The sequence below is a fragment of the Apostichopus japonicus genome, chromosome 13 (assembly GCF_037975245.1).
Source record: "Apostichopus japonicus isolate 1M-3 chromosome 13, ASM3797524v1, whole genome shotgun sequence".
NCBI lineage: Eukaryota > Metazoa > Echinodermata > Holothuroidea > Aspidochirotida > Stichopodidae > Apostichopus > Apostichopus japonicus.
The window spans coordinates 7,840,983-7,862,687 of NC_092573.1; the positions used below are offsets into that span (position 1 = coordinate 7,840,983).

A 21,705-nucleotide genomic window follows, 5' to 3' on the forward strand; every position below is an offset into this window, starting at 1 on the left:
TGTGTGCCGGGTTGACAATCTTCAAAAAGGTTATGGATGGAAAAAAAAACTATTAGGAAATACTTGGTTCTCAGGCAAAAAGTGTACATCTGGTTGGTCATTTCAAGCCCGAGAAGTGCCGTTTCCGGTGATCTGGGGGGTTTCAAAACAAGAAATTTTCTTGTACGCTGCGCGCCAACCGATGGTGGCGCTCCGCTTAGATAGTGATTCGCGCCCCCGGGTTATATAATCCTGGATACGCGCCTGTAAAGAGTATCTTATATCAAACTATCATTGATTTTGTATTTCCTTTCATTGCCATCTTTGTTCTGTTTTCTCTGTATACTTAAGCTTTCATTCCCTATTTTTTTTTCAAGGGGTGTCAACGTAAACAAGCTCTACAGAGCTTCTTGTTGGCTCTCCTCAATTTCTTGTTATCTTGTATACTACCCACGTCTATTGTCAAAATTGCATACTTTAATACAAGAGATTGAAATAAAGTCTTATGAATTGAATTGAAAAAAGAAAGATTCATGTAAGACTGAACAAGACAATATACATATTTTTACGTGATACGGAATACGGACATTATAATCATGGGGTCATTGGTTATTAATGTTTGTATCGAGCTGTTTGTGTTATTTATTATGATAATGAAAATTAAGTACATAATTTAAAGCCCAATTCCAGCCAATGTTGTACTGAGTACAACATCAGGACAATTCTAAAACAATAACCCAACACCCCACAGACTTGAAACTGCGATCATTTGAAAAAAAAAAAAACATGCAGGGCTTTCATATAAATATAATAATAAAAGGTTAGAATAAAGATTCCTTCGGTGTATGTGGTAAGTAAAAAATGACAGGAAATTAGGCGTAGATGGAGACAAAGTTTCAGCCGAAATTAGGCCTATGCTTAGGTTTGATTACTGTATTTTTACAGTAGTCTCCATTAAAAATCCATACTGGAATATCAAAAATTTAAAAAAAAAACTTAAGCATTTGACTTTTCAATGATTTCACCCAACCAACCGTTCTCTAGTTATGTTCATTGCATGCGGACCCATAATGCATTACTGAGTCAAAGTCAAAAACCTATTACATGAGATCTCAAAATAACCGATGTGTAAATGCAACTTGAACGGGAATTATCTTTTCCGACGATATAGGAGTATGTCTTGGCCAAAAACAATCGTCGTACGCTCTGCGCCAACCGATGGTGGCGCTCCGCTTAGTATCGGGTGTTGTTGGCCGCGACGTAGAATCACCTACAAAAAGCTATGATCCACAGGAGATGCGATGAGGTCGAACATGATGTGTGAGTGGTGACAATCTTCAAAAATGGTTATGGATGAAAAAAAAAAACTATTGGAAAATACTTGGTTCTCAGACAAAAGTGTACATCTGGTTGGTCATTTTCAAGCCCTAGAAGTGCCATTTCCGGTGATCTGGTGTGTGTGTGTGCGTGTGTGTGTGTGTGTGGGGGGGGGGGGGTATCAAAACCAGAATTTTTCTTGTGGCGCTCCGCTTAAATATTAATTCGCGCCCCCGGGATAGCAAAAATCCTAGAGACGCGCCTGATTTATGTAGGGTGAATTATTATATGTTAACTATTATTTAAGATTACAATATTAACAGACACCTGACAGCAATCTACAGACATGTTATTATCTATTATTAGGATGAATAATTAAATGTTAACTATTATTTAAGGTGACAGTATTAACATACACCTGACTGCAATCTACAGACATGTTATTATCATTTATTAGAATGAATTTTTATATGTTAACTTTTATTTAAGGTTACAGTATTAACAGACACATGGCAGCAATCTTCAGACATGTTATTATCTATTATTAGGATGAATAATTAAATGTTAACTATTATTTAAGGTGACAGTATTAACATACACCTGACTGCAATCTACAGACATTTTATTATCATTTATTAGGATGAATTTTTATATGTTAACTTTTATTTAAGGTTACAGTATTAACAGACACATGGCAGCAATCTTCAGACATGTTATTATCTATTATTAGGATGAATAATTAAATGCCAACTATTATTTAAGGTTACAGTATTAACAGACACATGACAGCAATCTACAGACATGTTATATCATTTATTAGGATGAATAATTATATGTTAACTATTATTTAAGGTTACAGTATTATCAGACAATTGAAATCAATCTTCAAACATGTTTTCAAACTGCTCCGTTATTATTATGAAGAGATGGCATTTTGGCAGAAAAGAAATCTGAACCAGTTAATAAATCACGACGGAGCAACCCTTGTCATGAATATATGACCTAGTTCATTATCAAGCAAATGGGTGAAATCAGTGGCATACACAAAGGGAATACCCCACACCGTATCTCTCATCGTCAATCATGGGTGGGTACGGTTCGGTCGGGGATGTTATACCCTACCCCTGTACCTCCCATCATCAATCAGGGGAGGGGTACGGGTCGGTCGTTTTTTTACATTCAGCCAAGGAAGAATTATACATAAAACGCTGATGGAAATTCATTTCGTCACAAACAGCTAGCATAGAATAACATAACCAGAACAAAATCTAAAAAAACCATTAGAAAACTATATAACAAACCCTTTCAAACCCAAAAGAGAATCACAACATATTTACAATGGTTTAAAACTTTAAGGGCAAATGGTGTTGGTTGTTTCTCTTTACTTGGTGAATGTAATATGTAATGAAATGTTTTAAATGGATATAATATACGACCAATGAAATTACTTGATGCATACCTATAGTTTTACCAACCATCGAAATTGTTTTCGTTATGATGGTTTTATTTTTGTTTTGGTCGAATTAGGTGTGACGGATGAGTGTCAAAAGAAGAACGTTGATCGCACAGTGTTGGGACACTGAGCGAAAGGAATTAAATTGCCACTATCGCTGCACCCTTTAACACGGTACACCCTTTTAATTCCAATTGAAAATTTATTAAATTATATGTAAACAATTAAAAGTATATCGCGTTAGGTGTTGCTTAGAAATGTCATGAAATGATCGCAACATTTGTTATAATAATGGGCCTTCGGGGCATTCTTTGGATTCCAAGCCTGTTGACAGTGATGACATTAATGTAGTGAATGGAATGTTGCTTTTAGAAATAAACTGCTTGTGTATATATGATTCAACAATTTAAAGAAAACGGTAGAGTATTCCGGTCAAACGTTAACCATTGATAACGATGAAATAAGAGTACGCAATTGTCAATTGTCCGCCACCAAAGCTTCATATTTAAATTTTCAAATACGACACTATCATGACGACCCAACCATTGAGTTCCTGTTTGTTTAATGCGACTAATAGACTTTTTGTGATGAAACTCCGCACAATCTCATATCGGCTTTTATCTATATAGAGAGACGTCTCCAGCAATGGTCCGAGTCCCCAAACTGTCAAAGGCGACATAAACAAGCGGCAATATAAGAAAACGAAATATGTAAACAGGAAATACGGCTTTTATCTTGATAACGTAATAATAAATAAAAGATTTCATAGGCCATTTGGTCATTGCAGATCAAATATGCCCAATGAAAGTAAAGGTTGGACAGCGTGTTTATAGCAATCTCTGCCGAAGCGGTACGGCGTATACACTTTAACCTTTAAACGTAGAGGACATACGCTATGACTGTGCCTTCGTGAGAAATGATGTCCTAGCTGCAGTTTGTAAACAAATTTTGGGACGAGACTTTTAACTCAATGGATTACATGATTGTTGACATGTTTCACTGAATAACAAAATTCATTAATAAAGAATTCCATTAAAGAAAGCATAGAGGTAGGAGCCGGGGGTGGGGGGGGGGGGATTGGGCAATGGGGCACGTGCCCCCACTTTTATTTCCAAAGTAGCAAATGTGCTATAAATAATAGCACAAATAATGCACAAATAAAATGTGCCCCTTTGATGAAGAATTGTGGATTTCTTAAACCTTTGTTAATTTTAATATTTTATTTTAATGATTTATTTTTAGTCTGTACATGCTAAGGATTTAACCGAGTTTGCTAAAGACTTTGGTTCAAGGAATGAACACAGAAGATTTTTTTTTTGGAAAGTTCTAAATATGGATGGACAGAAGTATATATGTAGGTTGATAGAGTCACGTGCACCATAATAGTATTGATAGTATGTTACTAACACGTCATATATATTTAAGTGATATGGCCGGTGTGTATCGGTTTATAGCATAGCGAGTGGTAGTTGTGAAATGAGAAAGTGCCCCTCTGATGTTGTGCCCCCACTTTTGGAAGCTTCCTACTCCCCTGATAGAAAGTCAAACTATTCTGCATGACAAGGTGAAAATGCCCATTCTCTTTAATTGCTCTTGGATATGAACCTCAGAAGGTGGTCGTAACAACCGATGTTCCCTTTATGGCACTTTGTTGATATGAAGCTCACATTTAAAGATTCACCTTACTAAATTTAATAATAGTTGTTTGCAATAAATTTATAACAGTATGATCAATATCAGTGCTTGACATGATGAAGCTGACTATCACTGGAGTGCAATAATAGCAGAGGTTACGAGGTCATAACGAGAAAAAAATATGTATTCTCATATTCATTAAATGTTAAAAGAAAATGAAGCATTGAAATAAGGGTATTGCACAAAATTATCCCCAGTGTCCGACCGGGTACTCAACGATCTTGAAAGTCAAAATAATATATATACAGAAGAGAGGGCAGTGCGCCCCATGTCGGTTTATGGACCGTTAAACATGTCTTTTATCTAAAATTTTGTTACTCTTTATCCGGGATAAAAGAAAATCCACATTTCTGATTAACGACTTTTAACTCTGATTTCTGTTGAAAATCACGATTAGTCATCACCTTAAAGCCACGTTTTGTTTCTCAACGTATAACATTACGGAAACGTCTGTTTCCTGGGTTTGTTTTCCCTAGTCAAGAAATATTCTTTTGCGGGAACGTAACCACAAATATTATTGATATACCAGTTTACGATAAATAATCGAAGCGATCGCGAACGAGTTTCAGAATTGAATTGGATGAAGAAGCTGCCAGACCTCAGGAGAAATGGGTCGTTTTTGCCTGACTCTCTTCAACTTCTGTGTTGTAATTTCTCTTACCGGGGCCTGTGATGTTAGCAATGAAAGTCGTAAGTTTTTTTGTTATTGTCAATTTTGTCTAGTTATAGAAAGTTTCATCATTAAAAGTAAGTTTTTCTATTTATAATAACCAAAGACTATAAAACTTTTCAACCTTTTTATTCATACAGTTAGACTGCAAGTATGTATATATATATAAATATATATTTATAAATATATAAATATATATATATATATATACATATATAATCATAGACATAGACATATAAATATAGACAGGCCAGCAAGTTCGCACGTTTCTGCACCGTGGGAGGGTTGTAATTAGTCATAAACAGAAAGCGTGTGTCAGGAGTTTTGGACTTGTATTTTAATAAGTTCTCACGGTTCAGTCTGTCGGCCCTAGAAATATCCTGTCTCATTAAGTGAAGGGGTGTCCGACGGTCAAGAAGTAATCAGTTACACTTGATACCAGGTGTTCATAACCATGTGGGTCGGAGCAAATGCATTTGAGTCTAAGGCATTGGCTGAAGACTATATGGGTGGAAACTATTAAAGTGTTAATATATATGAATATATGAGTAGGCTTATAATAGACCTAAGTGGTTAAGGATCTTATTACAACCACCTAATCAAATCCTTTATGAGCTTTATGAAACAGGATTCTGCTTTATTCAATGACGATCAGTCTGTATGCGAATCGTTTAAGGTAGCCCCATGCTAGCTTTCGTACCCCAACCCCCAAAACTTAGATTTCGACCCGCTACCTCCAGGCTTCCTTACCCAGTTTATACCTCCGCAGTAATTTCTGTTGCGGAAAACCTCGTGCCAAATATGCCTCCATATTATCCCGAGGACGGGTTAAAATTCCCAATGTTGACTAAGACCCCATTCCCTCTCTTGTAATTTAAGCAATTTCACTTACGTAGTCTACTGTGTTCTTTGAAAAGAGGGCAATTATATAGGTGAAACAGGTTCTCGGTTCCGCTTACATTTTTGTAATAAAATCAAAAATCAAACTTTAGCAGGATTCCCCGTTTCCGTACATTTCAATCTTCAAAGACATTCTATCAAAAACTTAAATTTATCTTAATTGCCTGGAACTTCAAATCCGTAACAGATCGTAAACGAAAAGAAATTGATTGGATCGTTCGAATTAAGTCAACTGTGTTCTTTGTAAAGAGGGCAATTATGTAGGTGAAACAGGTTCTCGGTTCCGCTTACGTTTTAATTATCACTGAAAAATATCACATTTTTGCAGAATTACCTGTTTCCGAACATTTCAATCTTCATAGACATTCTCTCAAAAACCTAAAATGTATCTTAATTGCCTGGAACTTCAAATCCGCCACTGAAAGTAAACGAAAAGAAATCGATTGGATCGTTTCGTATTAAGTCAACTGTGTTCTTTGTAAAGAGGGCAATTATGTAGGTGAAACAGGTTCTCGGTTCCGCTTACGTTTTAATTATCACTGAAAAATATCACATTTTTGCAGAATTACCTGTTTCCGAACATTTCAATCTTCATAGACGTTCTTTCAAAAACCTAAAATGTATCTAAACTGCCTGGAACTTCAAATCCGCCACTGAAAGTAAACGAAAAGAAATCGATTGGATCGTTTCGTATTAAGTCAACTGTGTTCTTTGTAAAGAGGGCAATTATGTAGGTGAAACAGGTTCTCGGTTCCGCTTACGTTTTAATTATCACTGAAAAATATCAAATTTTTGCAGAATTACCTGTTTCCGAACATTTCAATCTTCATAGACGTTCTTTCAAAAATCTAAATTGTATCTTAATTGCCTGGAACTTCAAATCCGCCACTGAAAGTAAACGAAAAGAAATCGATTGGATCGTTTCGTATTAAGTCAACTGTGTTCTTTGTAAAGAGGGCAATTATGTAGGTGAAACAGGTTCTCGGTTCCGCTTACGTTTTAATTATCACTGAAAAAATATCAAAGTTTTGCAAAATTTCTTGTTTCCGAACATTTCAATCTTCATAGACATTCTCTCAAAAACCTAAAATGTATCTTAATTGCCTGGAACTTCAAATCCGCCACTGAAAGTAAACGAAAAAAAAAATCGATTGGATCGTTTCGTATTAAGTCAACTGTGTTCTTTGTAAAGAGGGCAATTATGTAGGTGAAACAGGTTCTCGGTTCCGCTTACGTTTTAATTATCACTGAAAATATCAATTTTTTGCAGAATTTCCTGTTTCCGAACATTCCAATCCTCATAGACATTCCCTCAAAAACCTAAAATGTATCTTAATGCCTGGAACTTCAAATCCGTAACTGAAAGAAAGAAGTCGATTGGATCGTTCGTATTAATTCTCAAATCACCGGCCTCAACTAAGACTTGGGACTTCCAAACAGTGGCGTAGCTACGGGGGGGGGGGGCCTGGGGGGGGCGAGGCCCCCATGAAATCGGCTGCCCCCCACTGGCCCCCCCACTGGCCCCCCCACTGGGAATGGGGTAAAAAAAAAATACTCATCAGTGCGATTCGCTAATATTTTTTGTTCAATAATTTGGGAAATAGAGTTACACAATTTTCTCGTCTGCATCTGGCAGAATAAGAATAATACAATATCTGTAGTAATCATGAGAATGGTCACACAGCATGGCATGGCAATGGTCGATGCGACGATTGCGACCATACACCACGAACCTTGTTGTGCTGCGTGATAGCGATATCTTGTGAAAATATGTTCAGTGCTTCCACCTAGCACATCAATCTATCAAAAGATTGGCTCCGTTTGTACTGAGCCGAGGTATCAGGTATTCATGGGCGGCGATCATGGGGGGGGGGGACGGGGGACATGTCCCCCAATATTTTAGGTGGGGGATATAGTATCTTATATCCCCCCCCCAATATTTGGTGGCATAGTTTTTTTTAAGCATATGTTTTGTATTTTTTTTATGATATCGCTAGTAATTTCAAAATAGAAAATGCTTAGATGCAACTTACAAGGCCTGGGAAGTGCCATTTCCAGCGATCTGGGAGACATTTTCGGCCAAAATTTTCTTTTGCGCTTCGCGCCAACTTATGGTGGCGCTACGCTTAGAAAGTCTGGGTACAAGCTTTGCCCCTCCCTTGGCAAATTCCTCGCAAAGCGCCTGTCTAACCGTGTCACAATTTGTTACTATATATGACCGAAAGTAGTTTTTACTTTTTTTCTCGAAATGAATAGCTAGACGGACCGCATCCGTAATGAAATTTGGTTTGCATCTTGTGTATGAGTGTAAGTACGTACAATCATACATAGGATCCACATCGATATGGGTTCACTGGGTTTCCATTTGGCCTGTTTACTACAAGATATCTAACCGCAGGTGCGTAGCCAAGGGAGGGGGGGGGGTGAAGGGGTGGAGACCGCCCTCCCCCTCGAGCATATTTTTTTTGTATTTTCTATGATATCGAAGTTTTATAGTAGCCGTTATAAGAGGTTTTAATATTTGTACACCAATAATTTAACTGTGTCTGAAATTTCGAAAATTCCTTGACCAACATTCTTCATCATAGTATACTTCCCTCTACACTCGTACAATTTTGACCGGTCTGTTAGTGGTTGAGGGGGGTTTTCTATATTGGTTGTCCATAGATGAAATTTAGTGCAACATTATGGGTATGTTTTGAAGTGAATTTATTATTCAAATTCTGAACAAATAATGGGCTTAAAACCTTGAAAAGTGTGGCTGACGGGTATTGTGGGGCGTTACGTAGAATTACCTACAAATGCAATGAGGTCGAACATGATGTGTGACTGGTGACAATCGGCTTGACAAAAGGTTATGAATGAAAAAAAAAACTATTAGGAAAAACTTGGTTCTCAGGCAAAAGTGTACATCTGGTTGGTCATTTTCAAGCCCGAGAAGTGCCATTTCCGGTCATCTGGGGGGCTATCAAAACCAGAAATTTTCTTGTACGCTGCGCGCCAACCAATGGTGGCGCTCCGCTTTGACAGTAATTCGCCTGCATCCAAGCAGATGTCCCCCCCAATATTTGAAACAGATCGCCGCCCCTGCAGGTATTCATATATTGCCTCGAGTCAAATGAATATATGTCATTGAATATTCCACAAAACAACTTTTTTATGCCCACGAAACTGTCGAAACAGGATTTTCCACTACTGGTAGAGATATAAAATATTGGGAATTCTGAAATTCCTGCAAATGATGCCAACTTCCCTCAAGTTAAAAGTCTGGGTGAGTTGGCAAGGCCAGTCAGCATGAAAGAGAAAAAACTTTTTTTGCATTTCTGTCACCAAAGTTGCACATCTTTTTGGTTGCTATTTTGCCTCACAGGTGCCATCTCCTGCGATCTGGGGGGTGCTGAAATCTCAAATTTTCTCCGTACGCTCCGCGCCAACCATGGTGGCGCTCCGCTTAGATACTAACCTCCGGCCCCCCCACTAGAAAGAACAGCCCCCCATGGCCCCCCCACTCAAAAAATCCTAGCTACGCCACTGCTTCCAAAACATCTATAGAGTTCCACAAACACATGTAATCCGTCCTTTATTTGTTCCTTAACCCGCTTCCTATATAGTAATGGTTTATTGGTATTAATTCCATCACTGCCGCTCGTACTCATAACATTTCATTGTGTTTTTCTTTTTGTAGTTTCACAGTAGATACTGTCTTGTTCGTATCGCAATCTATATCATGTAGTTTTCTTATGTTTTTCGGGGGAAAAGAATGTTACATAACAACACATTGTTTCGAACCGCAACTGTTATCAATAATTCTTGATTGCAAGTCGGTGAACTTCAAGAGCTGTATATAGTATTGTTGGTGTAAAATTAATAACAATAAAACATATTATTAGAACATCGAAACGATTATAAAGCATTTGCCACGACAAAGAAAATAGAGGAAGAAAAAAAACCCACTCATGTTATTTCAGAAGCTTCGCCAGAGATTCATGAAATTGTGTAAGACGTCTGTAGGAGTGACAAACGAGGCTCAGTAAATCTAGTAGGAGAATTAATATTATTTTAACCATAATGAGATGGAAGAACGTTTAGGATGTTTCCTCTTCACGTTGTGTAAATTAAATATTTAATGTTATTCCAATAAACTACTGTCACTTTCGTTATTGCAAATGGTAGATCCATCGGAATACTGGATTTTATTTGTAGAAGAATATAACCTACCGAAAGAAAATAGAGGAAGAAGAAAGAAAAAAAAAACACTCATGTTATTTCAGAAGCTTCGCAAGAAATTCAGAAAATTGTGTAAGACGTCTGTAAGAGTGACAAACAAGGTACAGTAAATTTAGTATAAAGCATTAATATTAGTTTAATAATAATAATAGTAAATTACATTGATATAGCGCCTAATGCAGCGTGTCAAAGCGCTTTACAAAGTATGAAAAACAAAGGAAACCAAGGAAAAAATGAAACTAGGAATCAAACAGAAATGTTTTAAGTTGTCTTTTGAAAATAAAAAGGGAGCGAGAGTCACGAATGTGAAATGGGAGTTCGTTCTAAAGAGGAGGCCGCCATAACGAGTGCGGGTACGTGGACCAGGAGTAAATTGCAAATGCGCATGATAGGAAGAGCGAAGCCAGCGTATCTGTAGTTGACCGCGCTAAGGAATAAGAAGGTCATTGATATATTGAGGGGCAAGGCCGTTGATCGCTTTGTAAGTGTGAAGTAGGATTTTTAACTGGATGCGATGAGAGACGGGAAGCCAATGCAATGAACGGAGTACTTGAATAATGTGATCAAACTTTTTAGTGAGTGAGACTAGGCGCGCAGCAGCGTTCTGAATTCTCTGAAGGGGAGCTATATGAGAAACTGGCAAATTCACATACAAACTGTTGCAGTAATCCAGATAGGAGGAAACAAAAGCGTGAACCAGTCGTTCAGTTGAGCCTTGATTTAGATACCTCCCGAGTTTACCAATTTTGTAAATACTATACGCAGCTGAACGACAAGTGTTCTGAATATGTTTTCGCATATCGAGTTTATCGTCAAGCAAAACACCAAGATCACGTGTATTTTCGAAAGGAGTTATGACATTTTTACCAACACTGACGTCAGGTAGGTTACTCTTATCTCTAAACTGGGAGGTGACGTTGATGACTTTGGTCTTTGAATCGTTAAGGAGTAAACTGTTGCAAGTGGACCATTGCCTGATGTCAGCGATAAAATTGGAGAGACTGGTTGTTAGACATGCTTCATGATCATTTTGTTTCATGTTAATGTTAAGTTGCGTATCGTCAGCATACATAACGTGTTGATCACCCTTATGTGAATCGATAAGATGACTTGAAGGACCAATATACAAAATGAATTCAAGTAGTCCAAGGACAGACCCTTGTGTTACCCCAAGGTATTAGGTGAGGAGACGAAAGAGTATCATTTACGACGATAGTTTGCTTTCGGTCTTCAAGATAGGACTCAAGCATCTTTACAGCCGATCCAGTAATACAGTAGCTTTACTGCAAACTTTTAATGACGATTTGCTGGTCAATTATGTCGAAAGCCGACGATAAGTCAAGCAAGACGACGACAGCCTCAAGACCTTTATTAATAGCAATGAGCATATCATTGTAGATTTAGATCAGAGTAGTCTCAGTAGAGTGGAAACTACGATATGCCGATTGCATCAAAGAGAAAAGCCCACAGTCGTGTAAATAAATTTGCAATTGCGTAGTAGCAATTTTCTCTAAAACCTTCCCGAGAAACACAATGTCTTCTGTGTACCAAGGAGCATTTGGTCTCAGCGAAGCAAATGAGGTCTTGACGGGGAGGTGTTTGTCTATCAGTTGGCGTAGAGAGGATTAATATTGCACAATTGCATCAGATGGATTCGATAAAGACAATAACTTCTAATCATAGTGAGATGGAAGAACGTTTAGGATGTTACATCTTTCCGCTGTGTAAAGTAAACATTTACAGTTGTTCCAATAACAACGTCACTTTCGTTATTGCAAATGGTAGATATATCGGAATATTGGATTTTATTTGTAGAAGAATATACCCTACGTTTTGCAACAGCAATGTTGACACTTTTATTATAGCTTAGTTTCTTCGTTTGTTTTTATTCTTCTTTCTTTCTTTTTCTTAAACTATGACTGTCCATTTTAGAACTAAAATGAAAGGAAAAGATCTCTCTACTCTCATTTCATTTCAAAAGAGTAAAAAAGTAACACTTTAAGGGTTCCAGGATTATTCCAATTTTGAGGGGGTGAATTCTCCGGCATAATGAGAACAAGGCTCTACCAATTGTGCTCAAAATTGATCACAAATATCCTCCTCGGGTATATGAACTATGCCTTTTGCGATAAGTCACTCTTCGCCGGATCGGAAGAAAGTGATATACCTGAATACACTCATAGAGTGCATTCTTACTCTTTTGAAATAATTTTAAGGTAATGAAATGACCGATTAATTTTAATCCCATTAAAGAGTCAATCTGTCAGAAACATTTTCCGATTAGATGGCTTCTTTGCTATATCGGAACTTCTATTGTAAAAAAATGCATGTTTTGCGCAGTATTGTAATATATATTTTTATGTGTAACATGCTCTTGGTTAAACTGAGGAACATATGTTCTTTATTACGCCTGTAATTGTTTAATTTCGAGGGAAGAGACGAATTCAAGTCTCAAAATCTCCACTGCGATATAGATCTAACAACTTGTGCTAGAATCTTCCATAATAGTACAGTCCTTCGTTATGAAACAGCAAATACCTATTCCATCTCTCTATAATTTGCCCTGATAAAAATCCCCTCGTATTCTACATCATTCATTAATTTAAATTAAAAAAGACGTTAATATGGAGTATATTGAGACTACGAGGCTAAACGATGGCAGGCTAAACACGTAACGTATACGGATCGCTTTACCAATTTTTATGGCGAAAAGGAGAATTTATCTGCACAGGATTGTATTCAGTTACTTAGTTATTGTACAATACGTCCAATATCATGTCTCAAGAAAAAAGACGAAGAAGCAGACCATCAAAATCAGCCACAACATCTTTACCCAAAGGCGCACGTGCTTTTGCCTGAGCGTGTGGGACCTATTGCGCTACATATCTGAGGATCCCGAGGTTGAAGATGATGTAAGTGATATAGATGTAGAAGGAGGTTGGAAGACTTCAATAAAGGAGTTCCAAAAAACTGTGGCAGATGCCATGGAAAATCTCTACGCCTCGATTTCGAAACCGGAAAAAGACTTGGGCAAAGCTGTGGAATTTCAGGCAGAACGTATAGACACATTAGAATTAACGATGGCGGCCAAAGAAAAGGAATGTGAGGATCTTTCCCGTAAAATCACTCGCTTGGAGCAGACAATATAATCCACCAACACCGAAGTTAATAAACAGGAGAGGATGGCTAAGGAACAAGCTTCGTATTGTGGATATTCCTTCAACAGAAGCGGAGGTATATGAAGACATCGTAAAAACAACAGTACTTCCTTTGTTTACAGACATTCCCGAGGTATCGATCGAGCGGTTTCATAGACGTACGAAGCAATGAGGAGATATCGCCACACATTCTAGTCCGGTGCCTTTCATATAGAGAGAAGATCGCTATCATGAAAGCCAGACGAACGATCCTAGCAGACCGGTAATTTTTTCATCGTCGATGATCTAACAAAAATCGATCTGACTGAAAAGAAGAAATGGGCGCCTAAAGTCAGCGATCTGTACAAGCAAGGTACCAAACTTAGTTTTATCGGAGGAAAATGGAGAGAAGCTTCTGGAAGGCCATACCAGTTCTGAGAACTTTTGATTGTTTCTTCTTAATTTGGACAACTGGATCAATTTCGCTAATTTAAAAATGGATTAAAAGTCCTTAAATATGTACCACAATATTGATTATTCTTTTTTATTATTGAAAACAACCTTCGCTAAGCAGTGGATACAGCCTGTATTATTGTGTTATTGATCTGACTGAAAGAAGCCTGTGTTAATGTTTTTAGGCTCTTCGTACCGGTTCCATAGGATGGACGTTCACCCATTTGGGGTTAACGTCCTGGCCAATTGTATAGATATTTTCTTTTTTGTTTTGTCTACTCGTGTTTTGTCTTTCTCTCTTCTGTCTCTTCTCTACGCCATCAGTTATAACATTAGATTAAATAAGGTATTTGCAAAAGCATATTTCATTCAAATTTTATACGCTTTTAGTCAAGCAAGCAGCTTATGCAATTTTGATTTCTAAATGGCTGACTTGAAAATTTGTTCATATTTAGTTCGTGGAAATCGGCAGTTTAAAAAAAGGCGTAAGATTTTTTGCATATATGCGAATTGATGAAAGACATATTTATTTATTACAAGAAACTCATAGGACCCCCAGTGACGAATCTTATTGGCAACATTAATGGGGAGGTCGTATAATTGTTTAGTCATGGGTCATCTTGTAGCAAAACTGGGTGTTTGTATACTTTTTAACCCGTCTTTAGACGTGACCATAATTCAGTGTTTGCCGTCGACTAATGGTAGATTTGTGATAGCCGAGGTAAAATATTTGATAAAATAATTGTTTGCAACTATGGCCCTAACTTAGACAGTGCTGATTTCTTTCAGGAATTATTACAAATATTGTGTAATCACTCGAGTGATTCTATTATCATGGGCGGTGATTTCAATTTCGTTCTCAACTTAAATCTAGATAAACAAGGTGGGAACTTACGTACTAACTTTAATGCTAGATCAAAATGTTTAGCAATCATGTCAACTTTAGATTTAATAGACATCTGGAGGAACAGGAATCCACTTCAAAAGGATTTTACTTGGAGATCAAATATCTCTCTAGACATTTGTTGCCGTTAAGACATTTTTCTTATCTCGCGCAAACTCGGGTCATTGGTAACTTTTGGTTTTTGCTCCCAGTTTGCAGTCTGATCATTTTATATAGTTAATTTAAATTTATTACTGCATTCTGAAAAAAAGAGGACCAGGTTTTTGGAAATTTAATTGCTCATGTATTAAGGACATATAATACACTCAACTCATCACTAATACCATTTTTCTACTGCTATAATATGCCAGTCTCATAATTCCTCGGCCACTTGGGAGATTGTGAAATATAAAATTCGTAATGTTTCTCTAAGGTATGGTAAAGTTAATGCAACCGAGCGCAGAAAGAAAGAAGTAGAAATAATTAAACAAATTTCAGAGTTAGAGAAAGAAAATCATTTTACGGTCTCCTCAGATACGCTTAACAAGCTAACTGTCGAAAGAAATAAACTCGAGAAATGCTTTGATGATAAATTACATGGTATTAGTGTCCGTTCTAGAGCTAGATGGTGGGACAAGGTGGAAAAAATACAATCTACTTTTTAAGTCTTGAAAGATGTAACAAATCCTCTAATGTTATTCGTAAATTAATAGATCGGTGTGGTACCGATATTACTGATACCACCTTAATTTTTCGAAAACTCTTCTATTTTATAAGGATTTGTATACGAGCCAGGGTAACGACAATTTTCTCTTTTGCAAAATTTGTTAATTTTTTAACTGTTGATGAAGCCAAACTTTGTGATGGTCCATTAACAGAGGATGAGTATAGATCTGCTCTTTTCTCAATGTGTAATGGAAAAAGCCCAGGGAGTGATGGCCTTTCAGTTGAGTTTTATAATCAATTTTTGCCAAATATTAGTAACATGATCAATGATTCCCTCAATTTTGTTTTACAGCAATCTGCTCTCTCCATGGAGCAATCATGTAGTTTGATAACGCTTATTCTAAACCAGGTAAAGATCAGATTTTGGTCAAAAATTTTCGTCCAATCTAATTGCTAAATAAAGATTACTTTTAATAAATAAACTTTGTTCCAAGGTGTTAGCAACGAGAATAAAAAAGTACTTAACTTTATCATCGGCTCCAGTCAAACAGGCTATATTAAAGATCGTTTTATTTGAGAACATATTCGCTGTATTTTGGACACTATGGACTATTGTAGGAATAATTCGATCCCTGGATTTTTACATTTTTTTTTATTTTGAGAAGCCTTTTGATAGGATGAACTGGGACTATAATTTGCACTGCTTACATTTATTCAAGTTTAATGATAACTTTTGTCAGTGGGTTTGTACCCTCTACACATGTTCTGCTGCTACGGTGTGCAATAATGGTTTAGCATCTCTTAATTTTGACATTACCAGAGGTATTAGACAAGCGTGTACCTTAAGCCCTTATATTTTTATAATTTGTGTGGAACTGTTGGCTATGAAAATTGATGCTAATGATACTATTAAAGGTATTTCTGTTCAAAATGAGGAGCTTAAAATTCTTCAGTACGCAGACGACAAAGTTTTGTTTTTTAGATGGTTCTTATAATTCATTAAAGGATACTGTTTTAGTTTTGAAGCATTTTGAATTGGCCTCACGACTTAAAATTAGCATTGACAAGTCCAATATTTTCTTTCTTGGTCCTTTCATTGGTCGTTAACCAAATTTTATTGATTTGTATTCGTTCAAGTGGATTGAAAGACAAGTTACTGCCTTAGGAATCGTTGTGAGTAATGACCGTGACAGCCTGAATTGACAGGCTGAATTTTGTGCCAAAAGTTATCTCGGTAAAATGATTCTGGTTAAAAGCTTTGGTATTTCCCAGTTTGTATACTTATTTCAATGCTTGCCAAATCCTCCGGATTGATTTATCAAGCAAATGGATACTATTTTATTCAAATTTATCTGGCGTGAGACACCAGACAAGATTAAACGTAATGCGCTGATAAGCTCTATCCCAGAAGGTGGGCTGAATGCAACTCATATTAAAAGTTTCATACACGGTTTGAAATGTTCTTGGTTAAGCGTTATACTAGTAATAACACCTTAAGGATTATGGGCCCATTTGGTTTTTGATTGTAATTATAAGGCAGTTGATATGCACACAGATAATGTATTTATCAACGATATTTTACACGGTTGGACTCTTTTTGCTTCTAAAGATGTCATTAAATTTGAAAGTAAACTGATATGGAATAATAACTACATAAAGGTGAATAATCGTATTATTTTTTTATAAGCATTATATAACAACGGTTCACTTATGCGTAGCTTATTCAAAGGTTAATCACTCGTCTTAAGTCTATTGTTAAATTGAATGATAAGTTTGATTTAAATGAGAGTCAATGGATGGAATTTTTGTATAATTTCAAATTTCAACTACAAGTGGAACATAAATAACATAAGAACAAATTACGTGGGACGTTTCCGTTCCATACCTTAAAGGCCACTTTAAGTACGTACCTATTTTTATTTGAAGAATAGTGTTTTCTGTTATGCCATTACTGTTCAAATACAAAAGACATATATAATCATTCAGCCACAGGATCCTGATGATTCCCTATGGGGAAATGGAAGGATGGTATTTGTGTTTCAGACACCTCCGTCAAACATTCGCAGTCACTTGAGGCAATCAGGTGGTTATGAATTGGGCATTATGCATGATTTCATCGTGAATCTTGTTTATTATGCATTCTGTCTCACATATTACACGAAATAGGTAGTCTAAGAGTTGTTTTTTGCCTTCAAATTTATGTCCAATCATTTGTTTTTTCCATAGCCACACTTTCCCCGCCCCACTTCCCCGTACTTTATCCCGCCCTACTTTCCCCGCTCTAGCCTTGATTCTAGCTTTGAGTTTATAGTGAATTGAGGCATATACAATAACATATTAAAAGTCAATACCATCATAATTCGTAGAATATTTAAAAAACAAACAAAAATTAACTAAACACACTTGTTGAATATGGGTTATTATTCTCTGGAAAAACAAAGTCAGGACATACGTAAAGACGTATTCGATGAATTTCAAATAAGAAGAATCTGTTGTCATTGCTACAAACCCGGATGTGTTATCAACAGATTTCATGACACTCGATACATTTCGTGGTTATTTTTTTTAAAGTTCAAAGAAATTCAGTCATATCCTTGACAATTGTTCAGATGATTAGTTTAAAAAGAGAGACTTATTCTTCGTCTTCATTTTCTGCAGTGGCTATTAAATTAAACTTGGAAATAAGAATATTCATTTCAATTTACTACTAAAGTTTTATGGCTTTTGTAAATGTGTTGATAATTATAATGATAACATTTTAATAATAAAAAAGTTACCTCGAACAGAGAGGAGGGGATCGAGGAGGGGAGGGGGATTGAGAAGAGGGAGGGGGATTGGGTATATCGAGGCCATGTAAGGGTAACTGGATAATCTTTGTTGAGCGTGAAGTATTATAAGACTTATTCTTTGAAAACCTCATGTGTCACTTTACAAAATGCAGTCACGACAACAGAAGGGAATTGATTACATCATTAAACCACCGTGAAACACCTTGCATTCAACCCTAACACCATTACAACATAACACCATGTTAAAAAATTACACCCTTACAACATAACATCATTACACATTTACACCATTACACCCACAAACTTGGATATATCTTCCGGCTATTCGTTCAGCATCTCAAAGTTGAAAAATGTTGCCAAGAGGCTTTTGACCTTTTGTAAACCATGCCAAAACAGGAATAAACTCAGTGCTGTAGCCACCAGCGAAACCCCCTCCATCCCCAGTCAGTAAACAGGTTTTGGTTTTACAAAATTGTTCTTGCGCCCCCAAGCACTGTAAACCAGTAGAAACATGATATGGAGCTATATCGCCATATGAGTATAGAGAGCGCTAACGCCAACCATTGTTGTGCTATGATGAAGCATGATACTACGTATTTACTGTAAGTGAGGGGTTGGAAGTCAAACAGCCAATATTTTAACTAGCTTTTCTTCAGTGCTTGGTCACCGAAAGTGACATGGAGGGGAGTGGGTTTGGTGGTAGGGGAAAAGCCCGATCGAGCAGTTAGGTTGGCGGATATATAAAGCAGAATAATATGGGGGGAAATAACAAAGGTTTATATTAAATAAAAGCAATTTATTCCAAATGGAAGCATAATACTTAAACAAGAACGAGCCAGGGCAGCTGACTACATTGTCAGGGCTGCCAAAACCGCCCTCCCATTAGTATCTAACCACGAAAACCCTCGATGGCTGGGCAGTTCTACGAAAGTAAACTTTACTACAGGAGGTTTATGCACAAGCCTAACAGCCAACGGGTTCCTCAACTGGGGGCCCTCCCAAACTGGGGCCCCCTTCCTCTGCCAGAGCCAAAGCCCCCTCCCAGTTCTTGAAGTTTGTCTAATCAGGGAGTTGTTATGTTCCATAACAACTCCCTGGTCTAATCAAGAGAAGATTTATAACAGAGGAAATGATTTTTGCTAGGTTTTAATCACCAGATACCCGAGGAGGAGTCTTTTGTTTTGTTTTGTTTTCCCATTTCTACATTCACTTATAGCAAGTAGTAATAACGTTAGGCCATATGAGACAAAGCTTGCCCCTGGAGCTGTATTAATAAGTAAGATCTATTATGTAGAAGGCCTGCCTTCATTCAAGAGAATAAGGTTGAACGTTAGCATATTAGCACTATTTCGTTGGCCTGAAGTACCAGTACCTCCTTATGCCGTTAGTTCCCATGTCCGATCCGTCTTGGTGCAAATCTTTTACGAAGTCACTAACACTATTCTCGAACTGCTACAGAGAAATATCAGTTTGGTACCACCCTGGAACACATCACATGGCCCTCCATACATGGTACGCGCGCACCCAATTGACATGAACCCTCCAGATTCATTTACCTCAATGATGCAAATACTGAACGGGTGTACACAACAAAATTTCACTTCACTACATATATATTTATATATATATGTGTTTCGGAGGAGGGAGGGTGGAGCAGAATGCCTGTGGGATTTGAGTTGTGTGTGTTTGTGTGTACCAAAAAACTTAACGTTATTCCATTGTTTTATGAATTTTAATAACTCAACCACAACTTGTTCTTTTAGATTCATATAAACGCAACAAAGTAACCTTGCATGGCGACACCATTTCTCCTTAACGTATTTGTAACACATTTTTAACACTTGAGGCCATAAAAAAGCTATGTTTTCCCATAGTGTTTGCTGTTGCATCTGAGGAACTGGCCTAATGGTGTGTTAGACTAAATAGTTCAGTCAGTTTAATTGATGAACTTCAACAGTGTAAATGGTCATTCCTCAACAACTGAAAATGACATACATAGAAATTCAAACTAGACTGATATCAGTATTTTTTAACGGTCTACAATATATCAATATTTATTTTGTGCCTAAAATCATCCTCTATAATCAACTATATGTGCAAAGGAAAGCTCGACCTCTTTGTGTAAAATGACGTAACAGGGTACTTCGAAACACATTGACTCCAATGTTTTGCCGGGCTTTTGCAGAGCGAAACAGTTTCAGACTTATCACTTGGTCATTCAATTGTCAGGGACTTTTACAAAGTAACACATGACTACTGCACATACATCTATCAGCAAAACGTATGGCACCCTCAAAAATTCATCACAACTGTTTTTCTTTCTATCTATATTGATCCAACTGAAGCTCCCAGCGATATTTTACTGACTGGAGTGACCCAATCCTCGCTGAAATTCACCTGGAAACCTCCTCAGGACTGTCAGACACAAAATGGTAACATCACCAGTTATTCATACAAACTACAGAACGTTGATGGAGAAGAAGTGCGTACTGGAACAACGGAGAAGACTTACGTAGCTCTTGGTGATCTAGAACCGAACAGAAAATATTACTTCATGGTGAGCGCCGTTAACTCTGAAGAAACAGGACCATACAGTGAACGCGTTTGGGAGGAAACGCGTTACAGAAGTAACAGTTCTTTCACTTCCTTCTTTTCTTTAAATTGGTCTCTATTACCTTCAGTTGATTGAATAAGAATAATTTTACAAATGTGTAAAACTATTATTAATTATACTGTTTAAAACTGTTTGATCATCATGGACATTATATCACAATTATGACAAATATAAGACAAATTTGATCTCATCTAAAGCCCTACCCATTAATTATATATGTGTTTCTTTGTGTGTGTCTATGTGTACGTCTGTATTAGGACCCACATGTCCTGGAAATAGTCCATTGCGGTTTGGAGGAGTCTTACGGAGTACTGCAGGCACAGTTGGCAGTCGGCCATGGGGAACTGGTCAACCTATCTTTATTCTCCCTCATCACCTCCCGAAGAATCCATTCAAAAGGGGAGGTGCAGTTCTAATAGCATGGTTCGGTACAGCTAAAAACTGTGGTGGCTCTTCAGTTCCCTGCCCAGGAAGAGAAACGGAAACTCGGGTATCAAGCGCGTGCCCGATAGAGGAAGCCCCAGATGATGAATTCTCGCAGTGTAATGCAGGTTAGATTTGCTTTGTGATCGATAACATATGACAGATTAATATGAGTCGAATTTCTTGTAGTTATTAATATCTCTAATGGTTGTGGATGAGCATAAATCTTAATTGCAATAAATCATCTATGTCTGTAAGGTGATGAGCCGGGTCATTTGGTGGTCCACTGAACTTTAATTTCACGAATTAATGTAGTTTTGAAGCCTGAGTTGGTCTGCATAGGGAATGGACATGCAAAATCTTAAGAAATCAGTCTACTTTTCTGATATATTATGCATCAAAGAGGTTTCTTTGAATGCGCAACATTAGTTATTAACAAATAAAACATTGTATTAAACCTTCGCTCGAATTATCAATTGCTTACATGGTGAAATATGGA

The 21,705-nt window shown here is 37.1% G+C and overlaps 1 protein-coding gene across 1 annotated transcript in view; it reads left to right on the top strand.

Annotated features, from left to right (window-relative positions):
• Positions 1-21,705, top strand: part of LOC139978221 (protein sidekick-1-like) — a 68,446-nt gene that overhangs the window by 41,318 nt on the left and 5,423 nt on the right. The window contains exon 3 of the mRNA XM_071988182.1: positions 21,041-21,334. Coding sequence (XP_071844283.1) covers positions 21,041-21,334 — 294 coding nt within the window. The remainder of the gene's footprint in view (positions 1-21,040; positions 21,335-21,705) is intronic.